Source organism: Acinonyx jubatus, chromosome A2 (assembly GCF_027475565.1).
Source record: "Acinonyx jubatus isolate Ajub_Pintada_27869175 chromosome A2, VMU_Ajub_asm_v1.0, whole genome shotgun sequence".
NCBI classification, from domain to species: Eukaryota; Metazoa; Chordata; class Mammalia; order Carnivora; family Felidae; genus Acinonyx; species Acinonyx jubatus.
In genome coordinates, this window is record NC_069383.1 from 86,608,384 (window position 1) to 86,633,115 (window position 24,732).

General features: G+C 42.1%; 1 protein-coding gene across 2 annotated transcripts in view; it reads right to left on the reverse strand.

Annotated features, from left to right (window-relative positions):
- Nucleotides 1–614: 614 nt before the first annotated feature.
- Nucleotides 615–24,732, reverse strand: part of SLC26A5 (solute carrier family 26 member 5) — a 28,671-nt gene continuing 4,553 nt past the window's right edge. For both annotated transcript variants that reach the window (XM_027071728.2, XM_027071729.2), the window contains 16 exons: nt 20,323–20,433; nt 19,074–19,240; nt 18,351–18,515; nt 16,265–16,417; nt 14,856–14,938; nt 10,082–10,229; nt 8,939–9,052; nt 7,503–7,580; nt 6,716–6,811; nt 6,401–6,507; nt 5,255–5,324; nt 4,642–4,734; nt 3,849–3,956; nt 2,992–3,192; nt 2,328–2,382; nt 615–1,004 (listed from right to left, as the gene is read on the reverse strand). In XM_027071728.2, the coding sequence (XP_026927529.1) occupies nt 820–1,004; nt 2,328–2,382; nt 2,992–3,192; nt 3,849–3,956; nt 4,642–4,734; nt 5,255–5,324; nt 6,401–6,507; nt 6,716–6,811; nt 7,503–7,580; nt 8,939–9,052; nt 10,082–10,229; nt 14,856–14,938; nt 16,265–16,417; nt 18,351–18,515; nt 19,074–19,240; nt 20,323–20,433 (1,934 nt within the window). In that variant the 3' untranslated portion in view covers nt 615–819. The remainder of the gene's footprint in view (nt 1,005–2,327; nt 2,383–2,991; nt 3,193–3,848; nt 3,957–4,641; nt 4,735–5,254; nt 5,325–6,400; nt 6,508–6,715; nt 6,812–7,502; nt 7,581–8,938; nt 9,053–10,081; nt 10,230–14,855; nt 14,939–16,264; nt 16,418–18,350; nt 18,516–19,073; nt 19,241–20,322; nt 20,434–24,732) is intronic.

Consider the following 24,732-nt stretch of genomic DNA (forward strand, 5'->3'; position numbering starts at 1 on the left):
CATAAAAGGGACTGCACTGGATTAAGATAGACTTAAGGGACTTAAAGGGACATGACCAGTTGCAGTGGCAGGTCACAGAATGGATACTAGTCTGGACAGACCAAGTATAAATTTGAGGACAACTGGGGAAACCTGAATATGATCTGAGGTAAAAGTATTCCAGATGAGGAAACAAGGATTGTTGACTGAAAAATGACTTACAGAGCACTATGTAGAATATGATCTTACTCTGGTTAAAAAAAATGTAAGTATATATGCACAGAAAAAGATCTGGAAGGATATGCCTTAAGGTGTTAGTGATAATCTTTGAATGGTAGCAATATAATGTTTTTATTTTCTTTTGTTTATTTTTTCTATTCTTTTTTATTGCACTCATAATGCTTCTTTAGTAATAAAAGGTTATTTTTAAAGAACTTCTAGAAAACTGAGGGTGTGCCCCTTCTGTTAGTTAGCTCTGATTACAGAAAGTCTGTACACCAGCAAGTACCAAAGTAAGGATGCTACCCATCTGGTGAAAGTATATATGATTGGTACGTAAAGCACTTAAAGGAAATAACTTCTGGAACGCTCGGCTTATAAAGGTAACACTAAAGGGTAACAGGAATGTCAGAGGGACAATTTATCTTTGAAATAATTCAATTAAAAAAAAACACACACACAAGTAAGATACATCTTGCTATGTGCGTCATTCACCCTCCAAATCAAGCCTTGACTACTAGCATTTACCCTTAGCGGGGGGACGTCTAGTGTCCAGTACTTAAAATGTGTAAGTGAGTAATTTCCCAGAGGCTCGTACCCCATCCCAGCTGGGTTCCTCCTCTAAGCTTCTGGAGTGGCGTTGGGTTCTGAGTCCTCCCGCGGAGGGGCAGCGGTGGCTTCTTGCTCGGCAAGCGCCTCCCGAAGCTGGCTGCCTAAAACTGCATCATGAATGCTGTAGAACAGCAGCTCCTTCAAGGCAGGATTTTCAAAGAATCGATTTTGAGTGAGGTCATTCACAACTTGTGCTATAAAAGAAGACAGGAAAATTAGCCCACACTTTGGCTATCGGTGTCTAACATTAAAAAAATTAACACTCTTAGGTAGTTTAAATACTACAGTGATAGAGTAAAAAGTGTCACTCCAATCCCTGTCCCCATGATATCACACCCCAGTTGCAGGAAACTACTTTCTCGCATTTTCTTTCAGTATTTCTTTATGCAGATATAAGTAAATACAAATATATATATTCTTATTTTCCCCTTTTTCTTACCCCAAAGTATCTTTTTAACATTATATATAGATTATTCTGGATATTTTTTACTTTTTTTTTTTTTTTTTACCACTACATGATACTCTATCATGTGGATATACCCTAGTTTATTGAACTGGTCCTTTTCTTTGATGCTTAAGGTTTTTCCAGTCCTTTATTCTATAGACAGTAACCAGTTTCTACAACTGCTCACAGTTGATCAACCACGTACATGTGTCATTTTGAATACATGCAGCACATTGCTGGATGTGCTGGGTTAAAGGTTAAGTGCATTTGTAGTGGGGAAAGATCATGCCGCCCTGCCCTCCACAGAGGCTGTTCCATTTTGCACTCCCAGCAGTAGTGTCTATGAGCACTTGTTGTCCCACAGGGTGCCTACAGAGCATGTTTGCAGACATTTTTCCTTTTTTGCCCACCTGGCAGGTGAAAAGCGAGGTCTATGTAGATTTCATTTTCAAGCACTTTTTGGTTTCAACCAAAATTTAATATAAAGCAAAAATAGCAGGCATTGTATGGAAAAACCTAAATGATTTTATAGAACTATGTTTAAGGCAGCCTTTAAATAATCATTAAATGTACCAGCCCAGAACAGTGGTTTATAAGCTCCTTCCTTCCACATCCAGGTCAGGAGGCCTGCCACAATGGCCCAGGGAAAGGGGTGCCCGGAAGTGGCTAATTTCAAAGCTAGCTTTAGAGTGATTTTCAGAATAATTTTCATTTTTGCCAAAAACAAAAATTAAGGGAAAATCTTCTCCAACTCTTTTTTTTTTTATTGTTTATTTTTGAGAGAGAGACAGAGAGCAAGCAAGGGAGGCAGAGAGAGAGAGAGAGAAAGAGAGAAAGAGAGAAAGGGAGACACAGAATCTGAAGCAGGCTCCAGGCTCTGAGCTGAGAGCACAGAGCCCGACACGGGGCTTGAACTCACAAGCCGTGAGATCATGACCTGAGCCGAAGTTGGTCGCTTAACCAACTGAGCCACCCAGGCGCCCCAATCTTTCCAAACTTTTAAAATGCTATTAAAAAAAGAGAAACAAAACTAAAGTGTTAAAGCTTCTCCCCATTCTAGAAATGTACTCACCGCTGCATCCTGCTAAATACACATAAATACCGACATCTCCATATTCTTTTACAATCTGTAATAATGTTGAAATAAAGTTTAGTTTCTCTTGACTCCGTGCCAGATGCAAGTCTCTTTCTACCAATATGTATCTCCTGATACAAGACACTAGTTCATTCGCTTGAGCTACTGGGCCTCAGTAATTATGCATTTTAAAAAATTATGCATTTTTGAGCTAATCATTTAAAACTAATTTTGTATATAATTTTTACATGGACAGTGATCATGAGGGCTCTCAAGGAACTCTTGTTAAATTTTATGTAGGTGGAATAAAGGTACTGATTTTTAGAAGAATCCTCTGTAGAGCCGTATCCTGAAATATTCACTAAGAGGTGACTGATGACTGGGATGTGCTTTAAAGTAAAAGCAGCGGAAAGCGGGCGTGGGCTGAATGAAACACGACTGACCATTAACTGATGAACTGTCGAAGCTGAGTGATAGTTACATGGGGCTTCGTTACACTATGCTCCTTACTTTTGTATAGTTCTGAAATTTTCCACCATCAAAAGTGGAAAAAAGCAACAACAAAGAAGAATTTTAAGAGTTGAAAAGGGACCCTAGTTCAACTCTCATTTTACTGATGGCAACAGAGATACGAAAACCACTCATTTAAGATGATGCTTACCCCGGCCAGAGTTTTTACACCAACAGAGTCAATAAAATTGACTTGTGTAAAATCCAGAATGATGGTGTGGATGTTATCCCCTGGGGGCATAAATCTTTGCATTTCTTCAGGAAATGTGCTCTTGATGACTATTGGGGGGTATTTTACTTCGTCATCCTCTTCTTCAGGCTTCGTGGCATCTTCTCCATCGACTTCTGCATCCTGTGAACAGTTACACCAAACCAGAAGTCTATGAACAGCTCATATTCATTTATAGGGGAAAATGAGTCCCTATATTGTCAAGCTACTGACTCTACCAAACCTTGTCTAAAATGACTGCCACATCCCAGCCTTGCAATGTGACAGAAAAAGGATGTGTACATAACATTCAGTGTTAGTTCAGTTTCTTTTCGTCTCTTCCTCCTCTTGTTTCTGTCCAATGAAATCCACTCTCCTTTGTCATCATAGCCATTTTCTCCCCACTTCTAAAATAGTTCCATGAACTTCAGCATGACCATGAGTTACCATAAGGCTTGAACAGCAAAATCCAGCCTTTGAGGTGTGTGGGTTTTGTTTGTTTGTTTGTTTGTTTACTGTCAGCTGAATAAATCTATATGAAGCACCCATGGTAAAAATTTATTAAGGTACTGTGTGATCTTAATTTAAACAAATGTTTTCCAAGGCTCATATCCCTTTTTTCAGAAGTGTTCACATGGCTGACTTTATTATGTATCTTTAATAATATAGAGGATACTTAGATTGTTTCTAAGCTTTCCTATTTTAGGGGCTTCCTGCTGTGTTAAGGCTTCCATCGTGAATAAAGGTGGGGGGTGGTGCAGATTAAGAGGAGGGAGAATTACAGTGAAGAGACCACTCACCACTTTGACAGCAGTTGCATTGGCCATATTTGCATTTCCAACTTCCTTAGCATACTTCTTCATGGCCTTTCTTCTTGCTCCCATTATGAGCGCTGGGTTCACTCCAGTCTTTACAGAAGAACAATATATGCGAAATCATGTCTTGGCTCCCAGGAACCCACCAAATGCAATTAATCTTCAGATCTCCCCATGTGACTGTTTTCTATGCCAAGTAATCCCCCCACCTCTACCTTTCCCTCAGATATTGTGAACTGAGTCACTCTCATTAAAGGAGCATGAGTAACTTTCCTTATTCCTGTGTATATTTAGCAGGATGCAGCAGTGAGTACGCCAAAGTATTGAAGAGAATGTTTAAAGTAACATTTTTCAAACTTACTCTCAGATTCTTATATTTAAGAGACTATGTGGGTTGACGGGGAGATATTCTGTATATTGGGCAGTGTGGAGTCAAGTTCTAACCATGACCAGAGGAACCCACATGATCTGAAGAGTAGGAAATCTAAAATTATTTTTTCACTCTTTTTCTTAAATTTTTTTTGAGAAGGTAGTATATGTATATGATAAACAAGAATGACTGGTGGTGTTGGGTACACAAGAGTGTGAATGTACTCAAATCCATGTGCTGAATGGTAAATTTACCAAAAATGGTAAATTTTCTGGGTATTCTACCACAATAAAGAGAGAAAGGGAGAGAATGATATAGTATAAAAGGCATATGAAGACATTTGAGTGTCCCTCACACCCCTGTCAATCCACAGGTCCCCTCAAAAATAATCCATTTCTCATGACTCACCTTTCTTTTTAAAGCATTGCTATATAAGTCGCTATTTGCATAATAAATTGGGGCATTGATTTGGAATATTTTTATTCCAGGAATTTCTTTCACCTGAGAAAGAAAATGTGAGCAAATTTAACACGTGGAAATATTTCAGAGTCAAACTGCACCTACTCCCTCCTCCAACCTGAAAATCAACACAAAAGTCACAAAAGGCCCTCTTACGGTGTTCAGATAAAATTCTGTCACTACCCCACGTAGAGGAAGGAGTTCTGAGAAGAAAGCCTTGAAAATACACATTGTCATATTTCTTTGATAACATTAAACATATTTATTTATTTTGAGAGAGAGAGGGAGGGAGAGAGAGAATCGCCAGTAGGCTCTGTACTGTCAGTGCAGAACCTGACGGGGGCTCGGTCCCATGAACTGTCAGATCATCACCTGAGCCAAAACCAAGAGTCGGATGCCAAAGCAACTGAGTCAAACAGGTGCCCTGAAGTGCAAGCTTTTCACTCTGACCACTACACTTCCTTCTTTTCCAGCCCCCAACTTTTCGCCCTACATAAAAATAATAGTCAGCTGATCACATGACATACTTACAACCATTTAAAATGACAGAAAAATGTCCTACCTCCTCATATGCATCTATATCAATATACACGTCAGTGTCAGGAAGCTGTCCAAGCACTTTGTAGCTGGGACTGAAGAGAGAGAAAGTGTATTAAAATACTAGTGTGTTGAGGCCCCCGTATGTGGTTCAACCATGAGGTTTGGCATGTTTACATGTCATGTAGGGACTTGCTAGTGAACTCGGGGGCACTTGATCCTTGTATGGTACCTTTGCAGAGGGTTCATACGTATCACAATCCCAGTGCCATCCAGGCCCTCACACCCTGCCCTGAACGTACACGACACACGCATACACAGCACATATACCTCACACTAAACAGACCGTACACACACACCCCTCCCCCCCCCCCCACCATCGGGTTAGGACAAAAGACTCGGGCATTTAAAGATGGGGGCAAAAGTGAACTGTGCAAAGTTCAAGCTATGCCAGGGAATGTGCAACTCAAATTCTCATCCACCGAGTAGACACAACTATCTTCCTACTCTTATTCTTAAGTAGGGGAGGAGTTTTTCTTTTTGTCTCCCATAAGAGGCTCTGACCCATGGGGGTGGTAGTCAGCTGAAGGTGTGGGGAGAAAATGAAAAATTTCAAATTAGCCTAGAACTTTTCTTCAGTTTGGTTTGAATAGATTTTAAACATTATTTTTGGAGAGTCCTCCTCTTTTTATAGGACAAGGTGGCTCAAATTGGGTACTGTAATGATGACAGATACTATTTGAGTACCTCATATTACCTTATTATATCCAATGTACGAGGCTTATTTCCACTGTCGTGTGGATGAGAAATTGAGGCCTAGTGGAGTGAGTTGTTCAATGTCAGAGGGATTGGCAAAGCCAGAATATGGCTCAAGGTCTTTGATTGACACTCCATGGTCTTGCTACAATACTCTGGTGTTCTTAGCAGGTATGCACAAATACTGTGTGAGTCAGAATATATAATACAAATGTTAGCTGTTTTTCTGGGTGGATTCCCTCAACAAGCTTGCAGAGAATACACCCTATACACCTGATACTGGACTCCGGGAACATCACCTCCACAATCAAGATACTGACAGTCTAATGGTGTCTGTCGACAAACAGGATATATTTAAAGTCAACACCACAATTTCAGGCAGGACAACCACATCCATCCCAATTTGTACACTCACCTCTGGGTTCTGTAAATCACAGTCAGCAGAGCGATGATCACAGCTGTGATCAAACCATAGTCCAATCCCAGGAACAAGGAGGAAACAAAAGTGGTCAGCCAAATGGTCTAAACAAAAGACAGAAAGATTTATGTAGAATCATGGTAAAAATTTCCTAAGTGTCTCTCTCTCCCCTCACACATACACATAGTACCTAACCTTGCCTAACTTGATACTACATACAATAACTTCACTAACGTAGCTTTCTCACATTTTTATCAGCATCATCCACATGTTGTATGACATATTAACCTAACAATCACCTGTGTTACTTACCAGTTCTATTTTGCTCGTTCTCCAGAAAAAGGGGAGATCTGAGAATTGCATGAACATTCCTTTCAGGTTGACAATCACAATGGCCGACAGCACAGCCTGAAACAGAGCACATGATGCGTGCCTCTCTTCTTATGTCCACAGAGCCCCCTTTGCTGGCTCCTCACTGTCCTCCTGCTGCCCTCCCCACATCCTCTCCCCACTCACTTCCCACGCAGCAGTGATGGTACATTTGGAGCCATGAACACCTGGATTTTCAGGACTTGGTTAACTAAAATGGGCCTTGGAAAACCAGGCATATATCCTAGTAGCAAACCTGCATGGTGGTCAAGAGGTTCAGAATTAAACTTGGTACTCAAGGAATTAGTTCACTCCTGGTCTTCCTAGGTTATGATTTTCTCCACTCTGTATCATTCCTGATCTCTACTAGATTAAATAGATCAGCAAACAAATGTCTTAGGAGTGAAGGCCATCTCAGATTTTTAATGGAAGTATAAGGTCACAGAAGATCAAAGAGAGAAGGGACCTTGGAGATTAATCAGTCCAAACCCCCACTTTGCAGATAAGGAAACGGACACCCAGAGATGTTGAGATGGCTTTCCCAAGATCCCAGATTGTGGGGCAGAACTGTAGACTGTGGAGCAGGATCCTGGCCCCAGCCTTGGCCTTTCTCACACCACCCTGCTAGGGTTACAGTAAAAACCCACGAGACAGTCACAGAAATGCAAACAAATAAAATCGAAAAATCCCTACACATGGAAAAAGATCACCCCACATCTAAGCTACACACCTGGGGCAATGATTCGAAGAGGAACCCGGTGGCTAATATGACCAGCAGAATCATTAGTGAGGCCAAACAACCTGCAAGCTGAACGAGAGAAGACACACAGAAGGGGCTTTTAGGAGACATGAGTAAGAGGTGGGGCAGAGGTGATCTTAGTGTTTTGATAATCACTGCAGGAAGATCAAGAAAATATGGGTTCAAACAAGTCATCAAAACAATTACATACACCAATATTCCTTCCCATTCCCTTTCTGAAGTTCGGTTTCTCTTATAGCTTTTATTTTTTATTTACTTTTTTTTTTTTTTAAGAGAGAGAGCACGAGCAGGAAAGAGGGGCAGAGGGAGGGAGGGAGGGAGGGGGGAGAGAGAGAGAGAGAGAGAGAGAGAGAGAGAGAGAGAGAGAGAGAGAGAGAGAGAATCCCAAGCTCCACACTCAGTGGATCCCATGACCGTGAAATCATGACCTGAGCCAAAATAAAGAGTCAAAACACTCAACCAACTGAGCCACCCAGGTGCCCCTCTCTTAGAGCTTCTATACAGAGGCTGAAATGATTAAATACCCTGGTAAAAATGCCCTTGCCAGGGGCGAGGGAAAGGAGATAATGGTGCTGCCTCGAGACCCACAACAGTCAAATGAGACTCTCCTGCCCAATGTAGTAGCCACCAACCACATGCAGCTATTACGTTTTTAAAATAAAAATGAGGTACAATTAAAAAATTCAGGTCTTGGTTGCATTTCTCACATATCAAGTGCTCAAGGGCCATGGGTGGTTCGTGGCTGTCATATTGGATGGTGCAAAACAGTAGACACTTCCGTCACTACAGAAGGTTCTATTGGATGGTGCTGGCATCCTGACCATACCCAGTCTCAGGCTTTCATGACAACATCCTATGTGTGAACTTTGAGGTTTACTGGTAGCAACTAGTGCTGTTGTAGAATTTTCAAGTTAACCGGAGAATATACCTCTTTCCTACAGATTCAGTTCCTGGGATTTGCTTCAATCATTCATGCCTTTCTCTGATTCACTACATAGCTCACTGGAGCATCAATCTTCAGACGGAGAAGTTTTGCTGGGGTTCAAAATAGGATCAAGGGATTAAAGTTTATCATCCCAGGGGTGCCTACGTGGCTTAGTGGGTTAAGTGTCCAACTCTGGATTTTGGCTAAGGTCATGATCTCATGGTTCCTGGGATTGGGCCCCATGGTGGGCTGCATGCTGGCAGTGTGGAGTCTGCTTGGAATTCTCTCTCTCTCTCTCTCTCTCTCTCTCTCTCTCTCTCTCTCTCTCTCTCTCCCTCCCTCCCTCCCTCCCTCCCTCCGTGCCTCCCTCCCTCCACCCTTGCCCAGCTCTCTCACTCTCTTTCAAAGTAGATAAACTTAAAAAAATTTTAAAGTTTACCACCCCAAATCACCAGTCCTCAGAGGCCAGTTGCATACACACCTGTGTCTTCCCTCCAGTCCCCTCTTGAACAAGGCTTCGAGATAAGGAGCATGAAATTGAGAAAGTCTGGAAGAGTGAGCCAATGGAATTGCACAGTCCCAGGGCAATGAGCTCCTTTTCCAGGGGGAAACAAAGCACACACAAGGTCAGTCATTCTTCAGGAAAAAAGGCATGATGGCCCATTTAATACACATTTTCAACAGTAGGAGCTGTCTCTTCATTCTTTTTCTAGATACAAGAGTTTGTTGGGCATGAGTTTAAAATAGGGATTATTGAATAAGTTAAGGTGGGAGAAAAACAGAGTTCTTGTTCTGTCAGAGATAAAAGCTGCAGTCACTACCTAGTCCCCTCTTTGCTAAACACACTCTCCTACACTAAAACTGTTTTTTTTTTTTTTTAAGAAAACTGCAGCAAGGGACAAAATATTTTTGTTACGAGTAATTTACTGGTGTATAGAACCATTGGCATCTTTTAAATGCTCGATCTCTTGCTCTTTGACACATGCCACAGTGTCCTCCTAGGACCAGTGAGTGAGTCCTGCTCTCAGGGATATGTCCTGTCTTCCTAGTTGGATCACTGTGTCTTGTGTGAACGCGGAGCATATAATCTTCTCTTAGAAATGTATGGTGTGTTAAAATAGTCATTGTCATGCCAAAATTATGGCTTATGGTATTCAGATTAAATACCTTATCTGTAGATAGTGAGTCAGTAGATAGTTATAAAAGGAGGTGGCAAAGAATATAATGTGGAGTTTGAGTGATGAATCATATGTTCCAAGTTTAATGAACAAAGAGAAGTCTTCCTGTAGAGTAGAATGGTTCTAGAACAACATTTGCTTCTCAGGCTGTGAGCTTTAAAAACAGGGCCAACGTCTGTCAGAGTGTGGCAAACTGAGAGCCTCCAATCAGAGATTTCATCTTCCTAACAAGACCCCTAGCTGTAACATGAGGTAGGACTCTGTACCTCAGTGTTCTAATGATCTAATGCACATAAATAATGAAAAAAAATGTAGTGTTGAATAAATACATCATCAAACTAGAAGTTTTTCTATCAAGATAGAGAAATCCAATTCATTTGCCTTATGTAGCCTAGCAGGATGATTATACCACAATGAAGTATCTGCAGGGAATTAATGATCTTTACCTGATTGCCATCCACCTGGTAGCCATGTTTATTTGCCAATGTCTTGGCCATTGAGATGGTCACTGAAAATCCAACAATGGCTATGGCGATGGCATCCACGTACACGAGGTGGAAGAGGCTGGTGTCCGGGTTGGCTGGAGGTAGTAGCCTGAAAGGTCAAGCTGACTTTAACCTGAGCGTTGTGACCACTGGGAAAAAACATGCAACTAGAGGGGAGCATTTCAAAAGGGCATCATCTGCAAATGAGGCGATCAATGCTTGGATATTTGTTTGCTCTGCTTTGGCAAAAAGGAGAGCCCTCTTTGACACACACAGGTTCTTTTTAGGCCCCAACCCTAGAGTACCAGCTTTCTACCTGAATGGGTTATCAGGAGACATCAGATGCCGTTTTATTTAGAAAAGGAGTAACCTCATACCTCATGACACCCTGTATGGCAGGTGTGAGTAAGACATGGAACAGGAAGAGAGGGTCAGCGAAGTGCTCAGATGGCACAAGACATTTGAACCCAAGTCTGAGCTCAGGGAGGGTGCTCAACAAGGGCCATCTGAGAGGAGAACGACTATCCAGACTGTTCCCCCTTGTTATTTCAAGTAAGGACTCTGCTTTCTAGGCCCCCTTCAGGTGAGTCTCTAACATGAAAAAAGAGCAACAGAAGATTATACTCCTTGGGACTCACCTGGGAGTCCTGGGTAATTGGAGGGGCCAGTGGAGAACCCAGTTTTTGTGGTCCATTCTTACAGTTTGGAACCCTTGTCGTAAAGGAACAGAATAGGGATTCCCCAGAATGGAATGGGGGGAGGGGCGACAGAGGTTTTCAGAGGCACCTGATCCAATTCAAGGCATTGGTCTAAATAACAATTAATTCATGTACTATATTATTATTATTATTTTTTTTTACAATAGCCATGATTTTTTTAGGTGCTGCCTCTCTGCCAAGTTCTGTGCTTATTTATCCCTGTGAGCTAGGCACCACTATATTCCCCATTTACAGATGAAGAAAATGAGGCATAGTGAAACTAAGCAACTTGTCCAAGGTCAAATGGCTCATCCACCAAGTACCACAAAAACCATGGGAACCTGCCTCCCTGCAACTATTTCTCTTATTGTGTCATATCCTAGTGATGAAGGGGTGGTGTCTCAGGTTCTGGGAGGGAAAGGAAGGGAGAAAAGGAAAAAAAAAAACGAATGTATTCTAAGCCTATGTTACGTGCCATATACTTGACCTATGTTATCTGTCCTTACAACAATCCTGTTAGATAGATGCCATTATTATCCTAATTTATAGGTGAAAAGAAATGGATCCTTGCAGATGTTAAATAATTTGCCCAAGATGGAGTAGGGAGTCAAACCCAGGAGCTCTGACTATAAAACTTACTGTCTTTCCCTTACACTTTGCTATAGAAGCATTAGCCAAGAGGGAAGACCTTGTAGCAGATTTGGGATTGCAGAATAAGAATATGAGAAAAGAACATATTCTGGAATGAGTTAAGGAAAGTAAACCAAGAAACAGGATACATTGCCATGGCTGGGATCTTTAAGAGTCAACTGTCAGGGTGCCTGGGTGGTTCAGTCGGTTAAGCGTCCAACTTCAGCTCAGGTCATGATCTCCTGGTTTGTGAATTCGAGCCCCACGTTGGGCTCTCTGTTGTCAGCATGGAGCCTGCTTTGGATCCTTTGTCCCCTTCTCTTTCTGCCCCTCCCCTGCTCATTCTCTCTCAAAAATAAACATTAAAAAAGCAAAAAGAGTCAACTGTCACTTACTGGACACTGTACTGTGTGTGTATAGATAAATGTGGTAGTTTGCTTTCAAATATGGCCACCAACCATTCCTCCCATACTTGTGGGAGCTGCTCCCCCCATGTACAGGAGGAATCTGTTTCTCTTCTGGTCAATCTGGGCTGGATTTGTGATTGGTTTCGACCAACTGGATGTGGTTCCAGTGACGCTATATGAGTGCGTTTAGCAGCTCGGCACCTCCTGCTTTTCTGTCTTGTTTCCCTGAGCCACCATGTGAAAGACTCTGGCTACCCTGCCAGAGTCACCACGTGGGGAGAAGATGGCAGCCAGCTGTCTGCCACTGCAGCCCTCCACCTGAGGTATCAGAACATGAGTGAAGCCCTCATGGAGCCTCTGGCACCAGGCACACCTTCAGACATCTGCAGCTGCATGACAGGCCCCTAGCGGAGCCACCCAGCTGCCCTAACTAGGTTGTGAATTGTGAGCAAATAACCGGATGTTGTTTTAAGACTTCGTTTCGGAGCTATTATCCAGCAGTAAGACTCACAGATAACTGAAACAGTACTAGGATATGTAGATACATAGTTAGAGAAGCATTCTTTGTTTTCTGCTTGGTTTTGGGCAAAGTTCCAGAAAGGGTGGCCAAGTTTTAGAAAAGGTAAAACCTGTTCTTCCTTTAAAATATGGCTCTCGGGGCGCCTGGGTGGCTCAGTCGGTTAAGTGGCCGACTTCGGCTCAGGTCATGATTTCACGGGTGTGAGTTCGAGCCCCGCGTCAGGCTCTGTGCTGACAGCTCAGAGCCTGGAGCCTGTTTCAGATTCTGTGTCTCCCTCTCTCTCTGCCCCTCCCCTGTTCATGCTCTGTCTCTCCCTGTCTCAAAAATAAATAAAATGTTAAAAAACAAACAAACAAACAAACAAACAAATAAATAAAATATGGCTCTCACACATGGAGGAAAAGCAACATATTTGGGTACAATGCAATAGGGAAAGGAATGTCTTGGGTAGAATTCACATGTAATCAAATTATTTGATTAGTTACTGAATAGAATTATCTATTGGATCTAGTCGAAGACTAATGTTTATCACATGACTAATTATGTTAGAGACCCAGGTGTGAGGTAACAGAAACGGCCAACAACTGAGTACTGGATGACGGCATTCTGGGTCCAGGCTAGGACTCACCAGTGTCTCTCAAATGTTGCCTTCTCTGATAGCCTACCTCACACAGCCACCTGAGCCCCTCCCATCCCTTACCTGGCCTCTCTTGTCTTCACAGCACTTCTCACTATTTATTCTCTGTATCCCCTTCCCCTGTTCCCCTGGATAATATAAGCTCCATGAGGGCAGACACTTTTTTGCTTGTGTGGCTACTTTTGTTTTTAATGGCCGTGTCCCTGGCACATACTAGGCACTCAATAAACAGATGCTAAATCAGTGAACTTTCTTACCTTATAAAATGGGGAGGGGACATATGTCAATAGTGTTATTGTGGGCACCAGCGGAGGTGGTGGGTATGAAAGTATTTTATAAGCTATAAGTCCAAATGGAAAACCAAGTGTTACTACTGGGTTATACCTTTACAGGGAATCGTAAGTGACATGTTCATGACCGCAATCCATTGTTCTAAAGTGCACTGCATGCTACCTCCTTCAACACTTGCTTCTGGGTGTTGGGGGTGAACTCTGGCTTGAAGAGCAGCCTCTATCCCTGTGCCTCCCAGGAGATTCTTAGATGGTACCAGAGGCAAGGCCAAGTTCATCAATGCCCAGCACCTGGGCATCTGACTCTGCTCATCTCGAAACGAGGTGGCAAGGGAAAGAGACAGTACAAGAGACAGAGACACACAGAGAGATGCAGAGATAGCCAGAGCATGTCAGAGAGGAACCAAGTGAGGTGAGAAGCTCATAGTTACTCTAGTGTCTTCAAATATAAAGAGAATAGTAAAAAAATTTTGAGTGTTTATTTATTTATTTAGAGGGACAGAGAGAGAGAACAAGCGAACAGCAGAGGAATAGAGAGAGGGAGGCAGAATCCCAAGCAGGATTAGCACAGTTAGCACAGAGCCCGATATGGGACTTGATCTCACGAACCGCGAGATCATGACCTGAGCCGAAGCAAAGAATCGGACGCTCAACCTACTGAGCCACCCAGGCGCCCCAAGAATAGTACACATTTTTAAATATAGAGTTAGACAAAAGAATATTAATGACAAAGCATATATCATTTGAAACTAGAAAATTTGTTGAAATAAAGAGCCACAGAACTTCCAGTTAACATGTCTTAAATACTTTCCAGGTGCGCTCCAGGTGTTTTATGTGCACTAGCTCCTGTAGCTTCACAGTTACCCTCAAGACAGGCATTGATTGCTGTGCTAACCTGGAGGAGACCAGGGCTATGAGAGGAGATGCAACTTGCCCAAGGTCACACAGCTAGTAAGTGTCAGGCTAGATTTAGGTCTTTTTGCTCTTAGTTCCTATGCCGCCTAAGGAGAGATTTTAAAAACCAGGAAGTGCTAAACAATAGGAAACAAAAGAAAACACTGCATCCCATTGTTGTGGGATTGTAAAATGGTGTAACCACTATGGAAAATAGCACGGAAGTTCCTCAAAAAGTTAAAAACAGAACTATCATATGATCCAGCAATCCCATCTCTGGGTATTTATACAAAAGAACTGCAAGCAGGGTCTTGAAGACATATTTGCACACCCATGTCCATTGTTGGATGAATGAATAAACAAAATGTGATATAGATAGAGATATCTGTTTCACAACAATGTGAATATACTTAACGTACTAAACTATATACTTCAAAATGACAAAAATGATAAATTTTCTGGTGTGTGTATGTGTTTACCATGATTAAAAAAAAAACTCACATACACACTACAAAGGAAAACACTCCAAAATTTCAGATATTTGGTATGTAGAAAAAAAGAGATATTTTTGATTGTAAGAATACTATAGCAAGAGTTAGAAACAATAACAGATCTGTTGATAACTCAAGCCACACTGTTACTCAAAACTGTTCTCCTACCCCAGAGGAAGTGTCCCGACGACATCCACATTGTACGATTCTTGCAAGTTAAACCCAGCTGAAATGCCAGTTCCCATCACCACCTAAAACAGACATAAATCCAAAGGTGCCTTTTATAGATGAAAATTCAACCACTGCCAAAGTGAGTTTCAGTTTGTTAGCCAAGCCAAAATCTATTCCCCCTTTCAGCTTTCAGTTTAAAAAGAATTATAGTTAGCTTCCAGCATTTCTAACTTCTCCTAATGGCTCTTCTCCACAAAATTAAAATGGACTCTACAGTTTCCTTGTGGTCTGGAGTTCTTTTCTATTTTGCTTCAGCTAGTTGACTGCGAACAGAAAGAGCCATAAAACGTTTCAGGAGCTGGCTTTGCCTTTTGTAGTTGAAAGGAGTTTCTGGCTAACATGGCATGAACTACGGATGCTGAAAAGTGTATGTGAGGGTAGTATACTGACAGGGTGTCATTACAAAATGGATGTTTGGATCCACAATCCTTCTGCTGACTCTGTTTCCACATCGGCAGCACTGACTGTGGTTAGAGGTGTCCACCAGCCCCCCGCAGTGGTCTTCTCCCATCTCAGTTACAGCCAGGGTCACAGTGCCTTTGTGCATGAGCCCTTCCTGGATGGTCAGGACATAGATTTAATCGGTGTGTAAAATACAACCCTTACTGAAGTGCAACAGAAAAATAAAAGAAGGACAGAAAGCAATTTTCTTCATCTTGAAGAACTGTTGCTATAGAACCTTCTGGGTGGGTCATTCAGTTGAGAATTAGGGCTGGCCAGGGCGGGCAGCCATCCCTCACAGTGGTGGCTGCTGCAGGGAACCAAAAGTAAGGTAACATTATTAATAAACAACTGTGGTCATTGAAGAATGTAATAGAATATATAGTATTTCAATACATGTGCATTATTTTTACAATAGTTCCCAAGTTGTTAGATATAAATACGTATTAAGTTGTTTGGACCTAACTACTTAATAAATGGAACTGCTCAGTATTTCTTTTGGCCTAGGAGTGCCAGGAACCAAGAAAGTATGGGAACCTTCGTCTCTTGCTCTTTTCAAAATAGAAACAGCTTAATTTTTTCAGGTGATTAAAGTTATGTGTGTTCATTATAAAATAAGCAGACAATAAAAATTTTGAGGAAAAAAAATATCCCATCATCTTATCACTCCGAGGTAATTCATATTAAAATTTTTAGGGATGGCTTTCATCTGTATTTTAAAAATCATCCCTGTCTATACTCTAATAGATTTTCTTTGTTGTCCATATATTTGTAAAAGTTCCCCTTGACAAATTCTAACCTTCTCTTGGCAGAACTGGGAGAAAAAAAGGTAGAATTTCCTTGCTCCTCCCCTGTCCCAATCCCTCACCCAAATGGCTAGGCACCTGTGGCCCAAGTTGACTTACCGCAAAGAACTCTAAAGGAATAGGTGCCGGTAATTTCTCCTTAAATCTCTCATTAAACTCCTTGCCACCCAACAGCAAACCAAAAACCATCAGCCCGACGCCTAGGGAACACACGTTGAGGTTTTTAACATTCTGCAACACAGCAACTGTACTCTGTAACACAGCGAACACTGGATGTTTACATCAGGCAATGGCCCCTGAATAGACAGAGACACTAGTGCACGAATTCACACCAGCCATCCCCTTATTGCGCATTTCTAGTTAAAAGTTCTCAGACTGAAATGTCTCTCTCTCTCACCAATTAGGAGGCATTTTTACCCAGTCATACAGCTTTATGGTTGTAATTCTTATCCAACAATCTTATTTAGCTTTTATTTTTTAGAGAGAGAGAGCACGAGTGGGGAAGAGGGGCAGAGAAAGAGAGAATCTTAAGCAGGCTCCATGCTCAGTGCGGAGCCTGACACAGGGCTCGATCCCCTGACCTTGGGATCACAACCCAGGCCAAAATCAAGAGTCGGATGCTCAACTGCCTGAACCACTCAGGTGCCCTTCCAACAATCTTATAGTTGGTGTTTTTTTGATTTGGTTCTGGCTTAATGTAGTATTATCATACTTAGTAAAGTACCCCTTAAGCTGAGTCCTGAGCATTCGGAAGGGATTAGGGGTTGATATCAGCAAAATAATGCAAAGGTAAATACATAGAAAGGACTTTTGGAGGTGAAAGAGGGAGAAAGAAGTTACGTTAGCAGATGAAAGAGGGATCAGGTGCACTTCAAAGGCAAGAGAGTGCTGAAGTTTGGAAGAAGCCCAGAGACTTAGAAAAGTCACTTAATTTTCTCCGAGGGCTGCAGCCTCAGCACCCCAATATGCTCGGACTCTGGGAGAGTAGGTTACACTGAGTCCAGGCTCCACACCTTGCCTGTCAATGTCTAGGGCACGCTCAGTGCTTATCTGCTCTATTTCTTTTGTGATGAGGCATTGAGAGAAATCTCAGAGTAGGAAGCATGTTATCAGCTACTGTGGGAAATGAAGATTTTAGTTATTCAGGGAATGTTCTTAAAGCTTGATTCCATTCCTAATCAATCAAGGAATCAATTTAAACGTCACTTTCTCAAAATGACTTTCTTGGACTCCCTATTCAACTTTCATAACACTTAACACAATTTGTAATTAATTACATATTGATGCAATTAATGGTTTACTATCCGTCTTCTCTTTGGACTGTGGGCTTTAAGAGGGCAAGGGCCATCTCTGTTCACCCACTGCGGTGCTCAGCATGTTGACAGGCACAGAAATACCTACACAAAGGCCACTGGTCCTTCTGGGCAAGACTAGCTTTAGCAGCATCTCAGAACTTCTGATATGTAGTATCTTAACTGTCATTTGGTTTTAAATATTTCAGAATTTCTTCCTTATTCAGGGAATATTTAGAAGCAGGATTTTTGGTTCCCAAATGTATGGGGGTTTTAAAGCTGTATTTAGTTATTGGTTGCTAATTATATTGCACTGTGTGAAAAAAATAATTGAATTTTTAGAGTTTGTGATCAGTTTCAACATGATCAGTTCTCACCATTGTTCCCTATGTGCTTGCAAATAATTTATATTTTCTCTGAGTTGGGTGCAAGGGTCTACATATATTTTATTAGATTAAATGGGTAATTGTGTTAGTTAAATCTTTTATAGATTTACTTATTTTTTTTTTTTTTTTGCCTGCTAGAGTAAGCAGTTTCAGAGAGATGTGTTCTTGCATAATGCCTTTAAATCATGTTAGTTCCCAAAGACAACACAATTTGGTTCTAGGAAAAAGCGGTCTCTTCAGCTAATTAAGGTGAAGGGGCAGTCACCAAGTAAAGATCTAATAAAAAATTCCTTGTGAGGTATCACATATTAATAAAATGGGACTTTAAGATTTAATTCCCCTTGTAGGGTTCTCAGAAAAGTCTTAGAATAATGAAATCTTTTCCATTTTATTTTAATTCTTGGAAAAAAGAAAAGTGAGCCTTGAAAGGAAAAGAGATACAAAAGAGAAGGGGCAAATACAGAGGGGAAAAAGAAGTAGCAGTAAGTCAGGAAGTAGCTTACTTACATACACCACTGAAAAGATCCCACTGTACCGCTTTGTTTTAACTCCAAACAGGTATTTTAACATGGAGGTGAAGACGTGCACAGCAGCCGCGGTGGTAAACCCACGGACCAGGGGCTCCGTAAGATATATGGCCACAAATCCAAACCTACAGACACCTAGGCAAAACTTTTTTTTTTTTTTTTTTTAATGACAAAGAAACAAATAAATCATGTGATAGATCAGGAAGTTAAAACCAACAGAAAACATACACAAGTTCTTTCTGGACCATTTTCTAACACTGCAACCTTGCATCTGTAGCAGTTAAGTGGTTCGCAAATCAGTGGTTATGCAGAAAACAAGGGAAGGTTTGCAGTGGCTTGCAGCCCCATAGAGCAGAGGGCACACTCATATTTTCCCTGCTCTTCAGAACTGGGGGCATGTTTGGGTCAAGGTCACCTCCTGCTCCTTTCAAGCATATAAGAGATTACTAATTACTAATCAGTCCTGCTTTAAACTTTTCTTGCTTTTTGGAATCTTTAAAGTATGCAACTGAAGCTTGCTAGTTCCTAATATATACCACCTTAAGGAAGGCATGCAGGGGAGTAGTGTTCCTGAACGCTTGGAACCCTGATCTCAGGACCTTGGCTGGCTGACCTTGCCCACCACGTAGACCAGCCACAAGGGCTCAAAAGGTATCTATCAAATGAACAAATGACAGCCCATTTCTCTATCAGTGAATACTACCTGGATGATTCCTGAAAGTAAGGTCACGGACATGGCGACTTTCACTCTCAAGGCATCTCTTGCTTCCGTACCATTGGTTGCATTTACCCCTCCTGGAATAACTATATCATCTGGTACTAATCGAACAGCCACACCACCAATCATTAGGCTAATAACAGCGAATGGACCTGAAAACGATGAAGCATTAGGGAAATCATGCTGAGCATATCTCACATGGCTGTGGCCGGTACGCAAGGAGACACAGGTGAGGTCACTAACTCATCACTGACATAAAACTGCCCTGCTCTCCTTAGGCCTCTGTTCCTGGTTTATGTGTAAGCTGTGTATGTACAGATCATATTCTCTAAACATGACCACGATGATATCTTCCATCCCATGGACTCTTCTAGAACCTGGACATTTGCCCATTAAGAGGTAGGCTAATTCCTCTCTCCTTGAATCTGGATGGACTTGTGACATGCTAGTTGCGAAAAGAATGCGGCCAAATGATACTGTGTGGTTTCTGAGGCCAGGGAACATGTGGTGATGCAGTGATGCAGCTGACGGCTGTAATAGTTGCGCGTGCTGGGGCCCTGAGTGTGCGAGAGCTCAATTAGGAAACCACGTGGAGAGAAGCTTCCGCTCTGAATCTGCACCACAGACCCTGAGCCAGAACTGCCCAGATGAGCACTTCCCAAGTCTTGACCTATGGGAACCGTGCAAGATAATGAAACCAGTATTTTAAGCTGCTAAATTTGGGGTGGTGTGGGGGCTATTTTTTACCCGGCACCAGCCACTGAAAACATCGTGTATGTGTTGCTGGTGGCAGCCTCATGCAGCAACAACACTTAACAAAATCTGTATAAATCTTATCCTAAATATACTGGGAAAAATCATGTACAATCCAGAGCCTAAAATAGGATGAAAATGCAATATGTGCATAGAAATTGGGAACATGCAATGCCACTAATAAACAAAAAGAAAAATCAGATACAAGCAAATTGTATTATGAGCTAAAGATCTCACAAATTTCAACAATTTGCTCTTTTTACACAAGAAAATTGCCTTTTTCCTTTACACCAAGATCGTAAGAAAGCTATTAGTTCTAGAAATCTGGAGGGGGGGCAGTGTATTCTTCTAAGGCAGTATGCAGTAACAAAAGTTATTATTAAGCAGAGGTTCTGGTAACAAACACACTATTTCTTTGGCACACTGCAGAGCTCGGAGATCCAAACAGAACGGTACTAAAATAGCAACGCTAAGCTCTTACCTATGGATACATGTCTGGAGGTTCCAAAAAAACAATACATGATAACAGGATAAAATGAAGAGTACAGGCCAAACACCGGAGGCACGGCAGCCAGCATTGCAAAGGCTAACCCTGTGGGATTAAAACCAAACAGAAATGGAGAGATCATTAGAAATCAGAGGGCTATAGGCACTTTTCTCTCCGTTGTGTATGATGAAGAGGTGAAAGCCATGTTAACTTAAGCAGATGTGTCTTCACCTGTCCATCATTCCATCCCAATCCTCCTCCTGGGCTGAGACAATTTTCCTCGTCATCTCTTTGGCAGGGGGTGGATCTTTTCTGTTTTGTTCTTTCCCAATCCAGATGAGGGCAGATAGTCTTACTTGACCGGTGTAGTTATAATCTGTGTTGATGGCCAAATGCTGGCTGCTTCTCTAATGGGGTGTTTTTGTGTTTTCTGGGGGGGGGGGGAATCCCTTTTCAATAAGGAACTCCCAGCTTCCAGTTCTTACACCTTTTCCAGGTTCTCTCTGCTGCCATATGCTCCTCTGTAGGCAGTTGTCTCGGGCAGGTACCTTCCAAATGAGCCAAGCCAGGTGACCTTCCGGGGCACTCACTTATCCAATGGGAAAGCCTGACACCTGTACCCCAAGAAACTTTGGAAGTGCAGGCCATGACCACCGGTTCTCCATTCTGTCTACATGGGAGGTTTATGCCCTTTTACCTGTAGATTTTGTTTTCTTGCAATAATTAGCAACAACCCCCCAAAACTCGAGGGGACATGTGTCCCGTGCTCTGAGTGGTTCTCTTGCAGTCCCTCCTTCCTCGACTTTCAGTGGAGGAGAAACAGATAGTGCTTTCACCTCTCCCTAGAAAATTCTCATTCCAAATAGATTATCATAATACCTGGTCCCCTCATATATCTTATTGAAGTGACGCACTAAAGAGACAGTTTGGTGTCATTCACTCACAGTTTGGCATAGATGGTCTGGTATTCAGAATGTGGAGACAATAAACACCCTTTGTTCTCAGCTCAGGGACCTTACCCAAACATCCTGGACAACTAGAAAATTCACTTTATGCATTGTCATGTTGTGGAGAAAAAATTTTAGCAAGAGAAGAGTTGGGGAAGCATCCCTCCTCCACATGTAACAATATGGTCATTTTAATGTTGTCTTTTTTAAAACACCAAATTTCTATGTTCTAATTTTTATTTCAAAAGAACATATGTCCATAGTTTAAAAACCCAAGCAGTACTAAATGGCTCTGAAGAAAAGTCGAGTCTCTTCTGTCTTGCCTCCAGGTTCTGCTACCCAGAGGCACTCGCTTCCAAGTTGCTTAGCTGTTTTTCTTTTTGCCTTTCTTTTTTTTTAAACATTTATTTTTGAAAGAGAGAGACAGAGTGTGAGTGGTGGAGGGGCAGAGAGAGGCACACACAGAATCTAAAGTAGGTTCCAGGCTCTGAGCTGTCAGCATAGAGCCCAACGTGGGGCTTGAATTCACGAACCGCGAGATGATGACCTGAGCCAAAGTCGGACGCTTAACTGCCTGAGCCACCCAGGTGCCCCAAGCTGTTTTTCTACCATTTATCTCATCTCTCTAAATCAGCAGGTCTTAACTGAGAGGATTTTCCCCCCAAGGGACATCTGGCAATGTCAGGAGACATTTTTTTTTATTATCATGACTGACTGAGGGTGGGGGGCTGCTACCAGTATGATGCGGGGTTGAGAAACCTTACTGTAAATCATGTGTTGGCATTGCTGTGGTTTGTTTTATTTATTTTTTTTAATTTTTTTTTCAACATTTATTTATTTTCTTTGGGACAGAGACAGACAGAGCATAAACGGGGGAGGGGCAGAGAGAGAGGGAGACACAGAATCGGAAACAGGCTCCAGGCTCTGAGCCATCAGCCCAGAGCGGGACGCGGGGCTTGAACTCACGGACCGCGAGATTGTGACCTGGCTGAAGTCGGACGCTTAACCGACTGCGCCACCCAGGCGCCCCTGTGGTTTTAATTTTAGAAGGAGCAACAGTGAGAGAGGGAGAGGGGCAGAGGGAGAAGAAACAGAGTCCCAAGCAGGCTCCACGCTCAGCATGAAGCCCAATGTGGGGCTTGATCCCACAACTCTGGGATCATGACCTGAGCCGAAACCAAGAGTTGGACGCTCGACTGAGCCACCCAGGCACTCCATGTTATTCTTCATTTATCAGCTTCAGATGTAAACTATAGGCTTTCTGTTCTGTTTTTTCAGCCTCTTTGTTATATCACTATGATGTGAATTTTTTTGCTTTTTAAAAAGTTTTGAGATCTTCTATTTATTCCAGTCTTCTGATATTTTATTATGGTGTGTCTAATTTTATTTTTTATTTATTCTGCTGGGTACTGGGTGGTTTTCAGTCAGAAAACTCATGTACTTCAACTTTGAAAATACTCTTCGATAGTCTCTTATGTTTAACCTCTTCTTTCTGGAACTGCCAGTAGATGATGGAATACCAGGCCTGATCCCCTGGTGTTCTTGTCTTTCTTACTGCTCATGTATTCATAGTTTACTTCTATTTCCAGGAGATTTCCTCTATCTTCCAGCTCTTGACTATTTTATTCTAGTTATGTTGTTAATTTCTATGAGCTCTTTGTTGTTCTCTGAAGACCCTTTCTAAAATCACATCCTGTTCTCATCTCATGGATTCGATCTGTTTTTACACCTTGCTGAGGATATTACAGAACAAATGTTTTATTTTGCCTTCTCCACTAATTATGTACCCAATGGTCTTCTTTCTGTTTGTTTTCTTCCTTGAAGCCTCATGTGCATTGGCCAGTTCATTTATTGATGGGCTTTACTGTGCCATTGGATGAACCGTAGGCATCTTGGTTGGGGAACGCCCAATTGTCACTATCTCTGGGGGCAGCTCATCATTTACTTTGGGCTGCAAGATCTTGGAGGCTCTTCTGAGGTGCACAGGGCAAGGAAGAGCCCTCACTAGCGCACAGCTCAGTGTGTAGACTTAATTCCCCCTGACCATCTTTCATGGTTTTCACCCTTCCAACCACAGCATGGTGCCGGTGTGGGCACCTGGGTCTCTATGTGTGTGCTAATTATTATACAGACTTTCAACACATCCTCTTGCTTCTAGCCATCTGCCTCTCACCTTAGACAATACTCAGCGCTGCCAATTTCCCAACGTTCTACAAGGCACACACCGAAATACCAGCTTCTTCCACTGATAATTCCATTGTCCCTTGTCCATCACTAGCCATCTTTTTTTTTCCTGCTCCACAGTGTCTCCTCTCCCATTTTCTTTGTCCTTGCTAGTTTACACCATTTCCCTCTCCTTTACAATCGTTTTAGAGGGACTTTATTTATTTAATGTTTATTCATTTTGAGAGAGAGGGAGAGAGAGAGGGAGAGAGGGAGGGAAGGAGGGAAGGAGGGAGGGAGGGAGGGAGAGAGGAGAGAGGGAGAGAGAGAGAGGGAGGGAGGGAGGGGGAGGGAGAGACAAAATCCCAATCTGTCAGCACAGAGTCCATCATGGGGCTCGATCTCAGGAACCGCGAAATCATGACCTGAGCCCAGCTCTACAGTCAGATGCTTAACTGACTGAGCCATCTGGGCGCTCCCAGAGGGACTTTAAATAAATTAGAGATAAATTAATGAATCAGTTAATTCAATGCTTAACAAAATCCTTTTACTAATAATGTATCAACCACAAGCAATTAACTTAGTATCTCTTGGATTTCTATCTGTGCTACATTTTGTTTTTCATATTTATCCATCTTCATTGACTAGTGATGGGCAGAAAAATATCTTTTCCATACAAAGTTGTTTGTGGGATGACTTACACCTCTTAGTGTTTGACCTACTGGATAATTCCTTGTTTTGAAATTATTTCTTCCTTTCTGCAATACCACAGTCTCCTGGTTCTCCTTTCTCCTTTCCAGATGCTTTTTCAGTCTCTTTTGCTGGTTCCTCCTTCTTCATTTGGTTTTCAATATTGGACAAAACTTGATCTTGGCTCCCTCCTCTTTTGTTCCACATTCTCTTCTTGGGTGGCCTTGTCTACTGCCATGGTTTAAATGTTCCCCATATGTCAAAGATCCCCAGACTGACATCTGAGCCCACACCTCTCTTTTGAGCCCGTATTTTAAATATTAACATGCACTGTCCATGTCTCTATCTCCCAAGTGTTTCAAATTTAACATGTTCAAACTCACCCTTCAAATCCATTCCTCCTTCAGCCTTTATTATGTCTGCAATTGGCACCTCCAGCCCTCAGATGCTGGAACCAGAAATCTCAGACATTCTTGACCATCCTTCTTCCTCACTGTCCTCACATCCAATCTAACTCTTCAGCCCAGAAACCTTAGAGTAATTCTTGACATGCCTTGTTTCCCTATTCTCCCCCAAATAATCCAACAGCCCATCTGGCTGAATT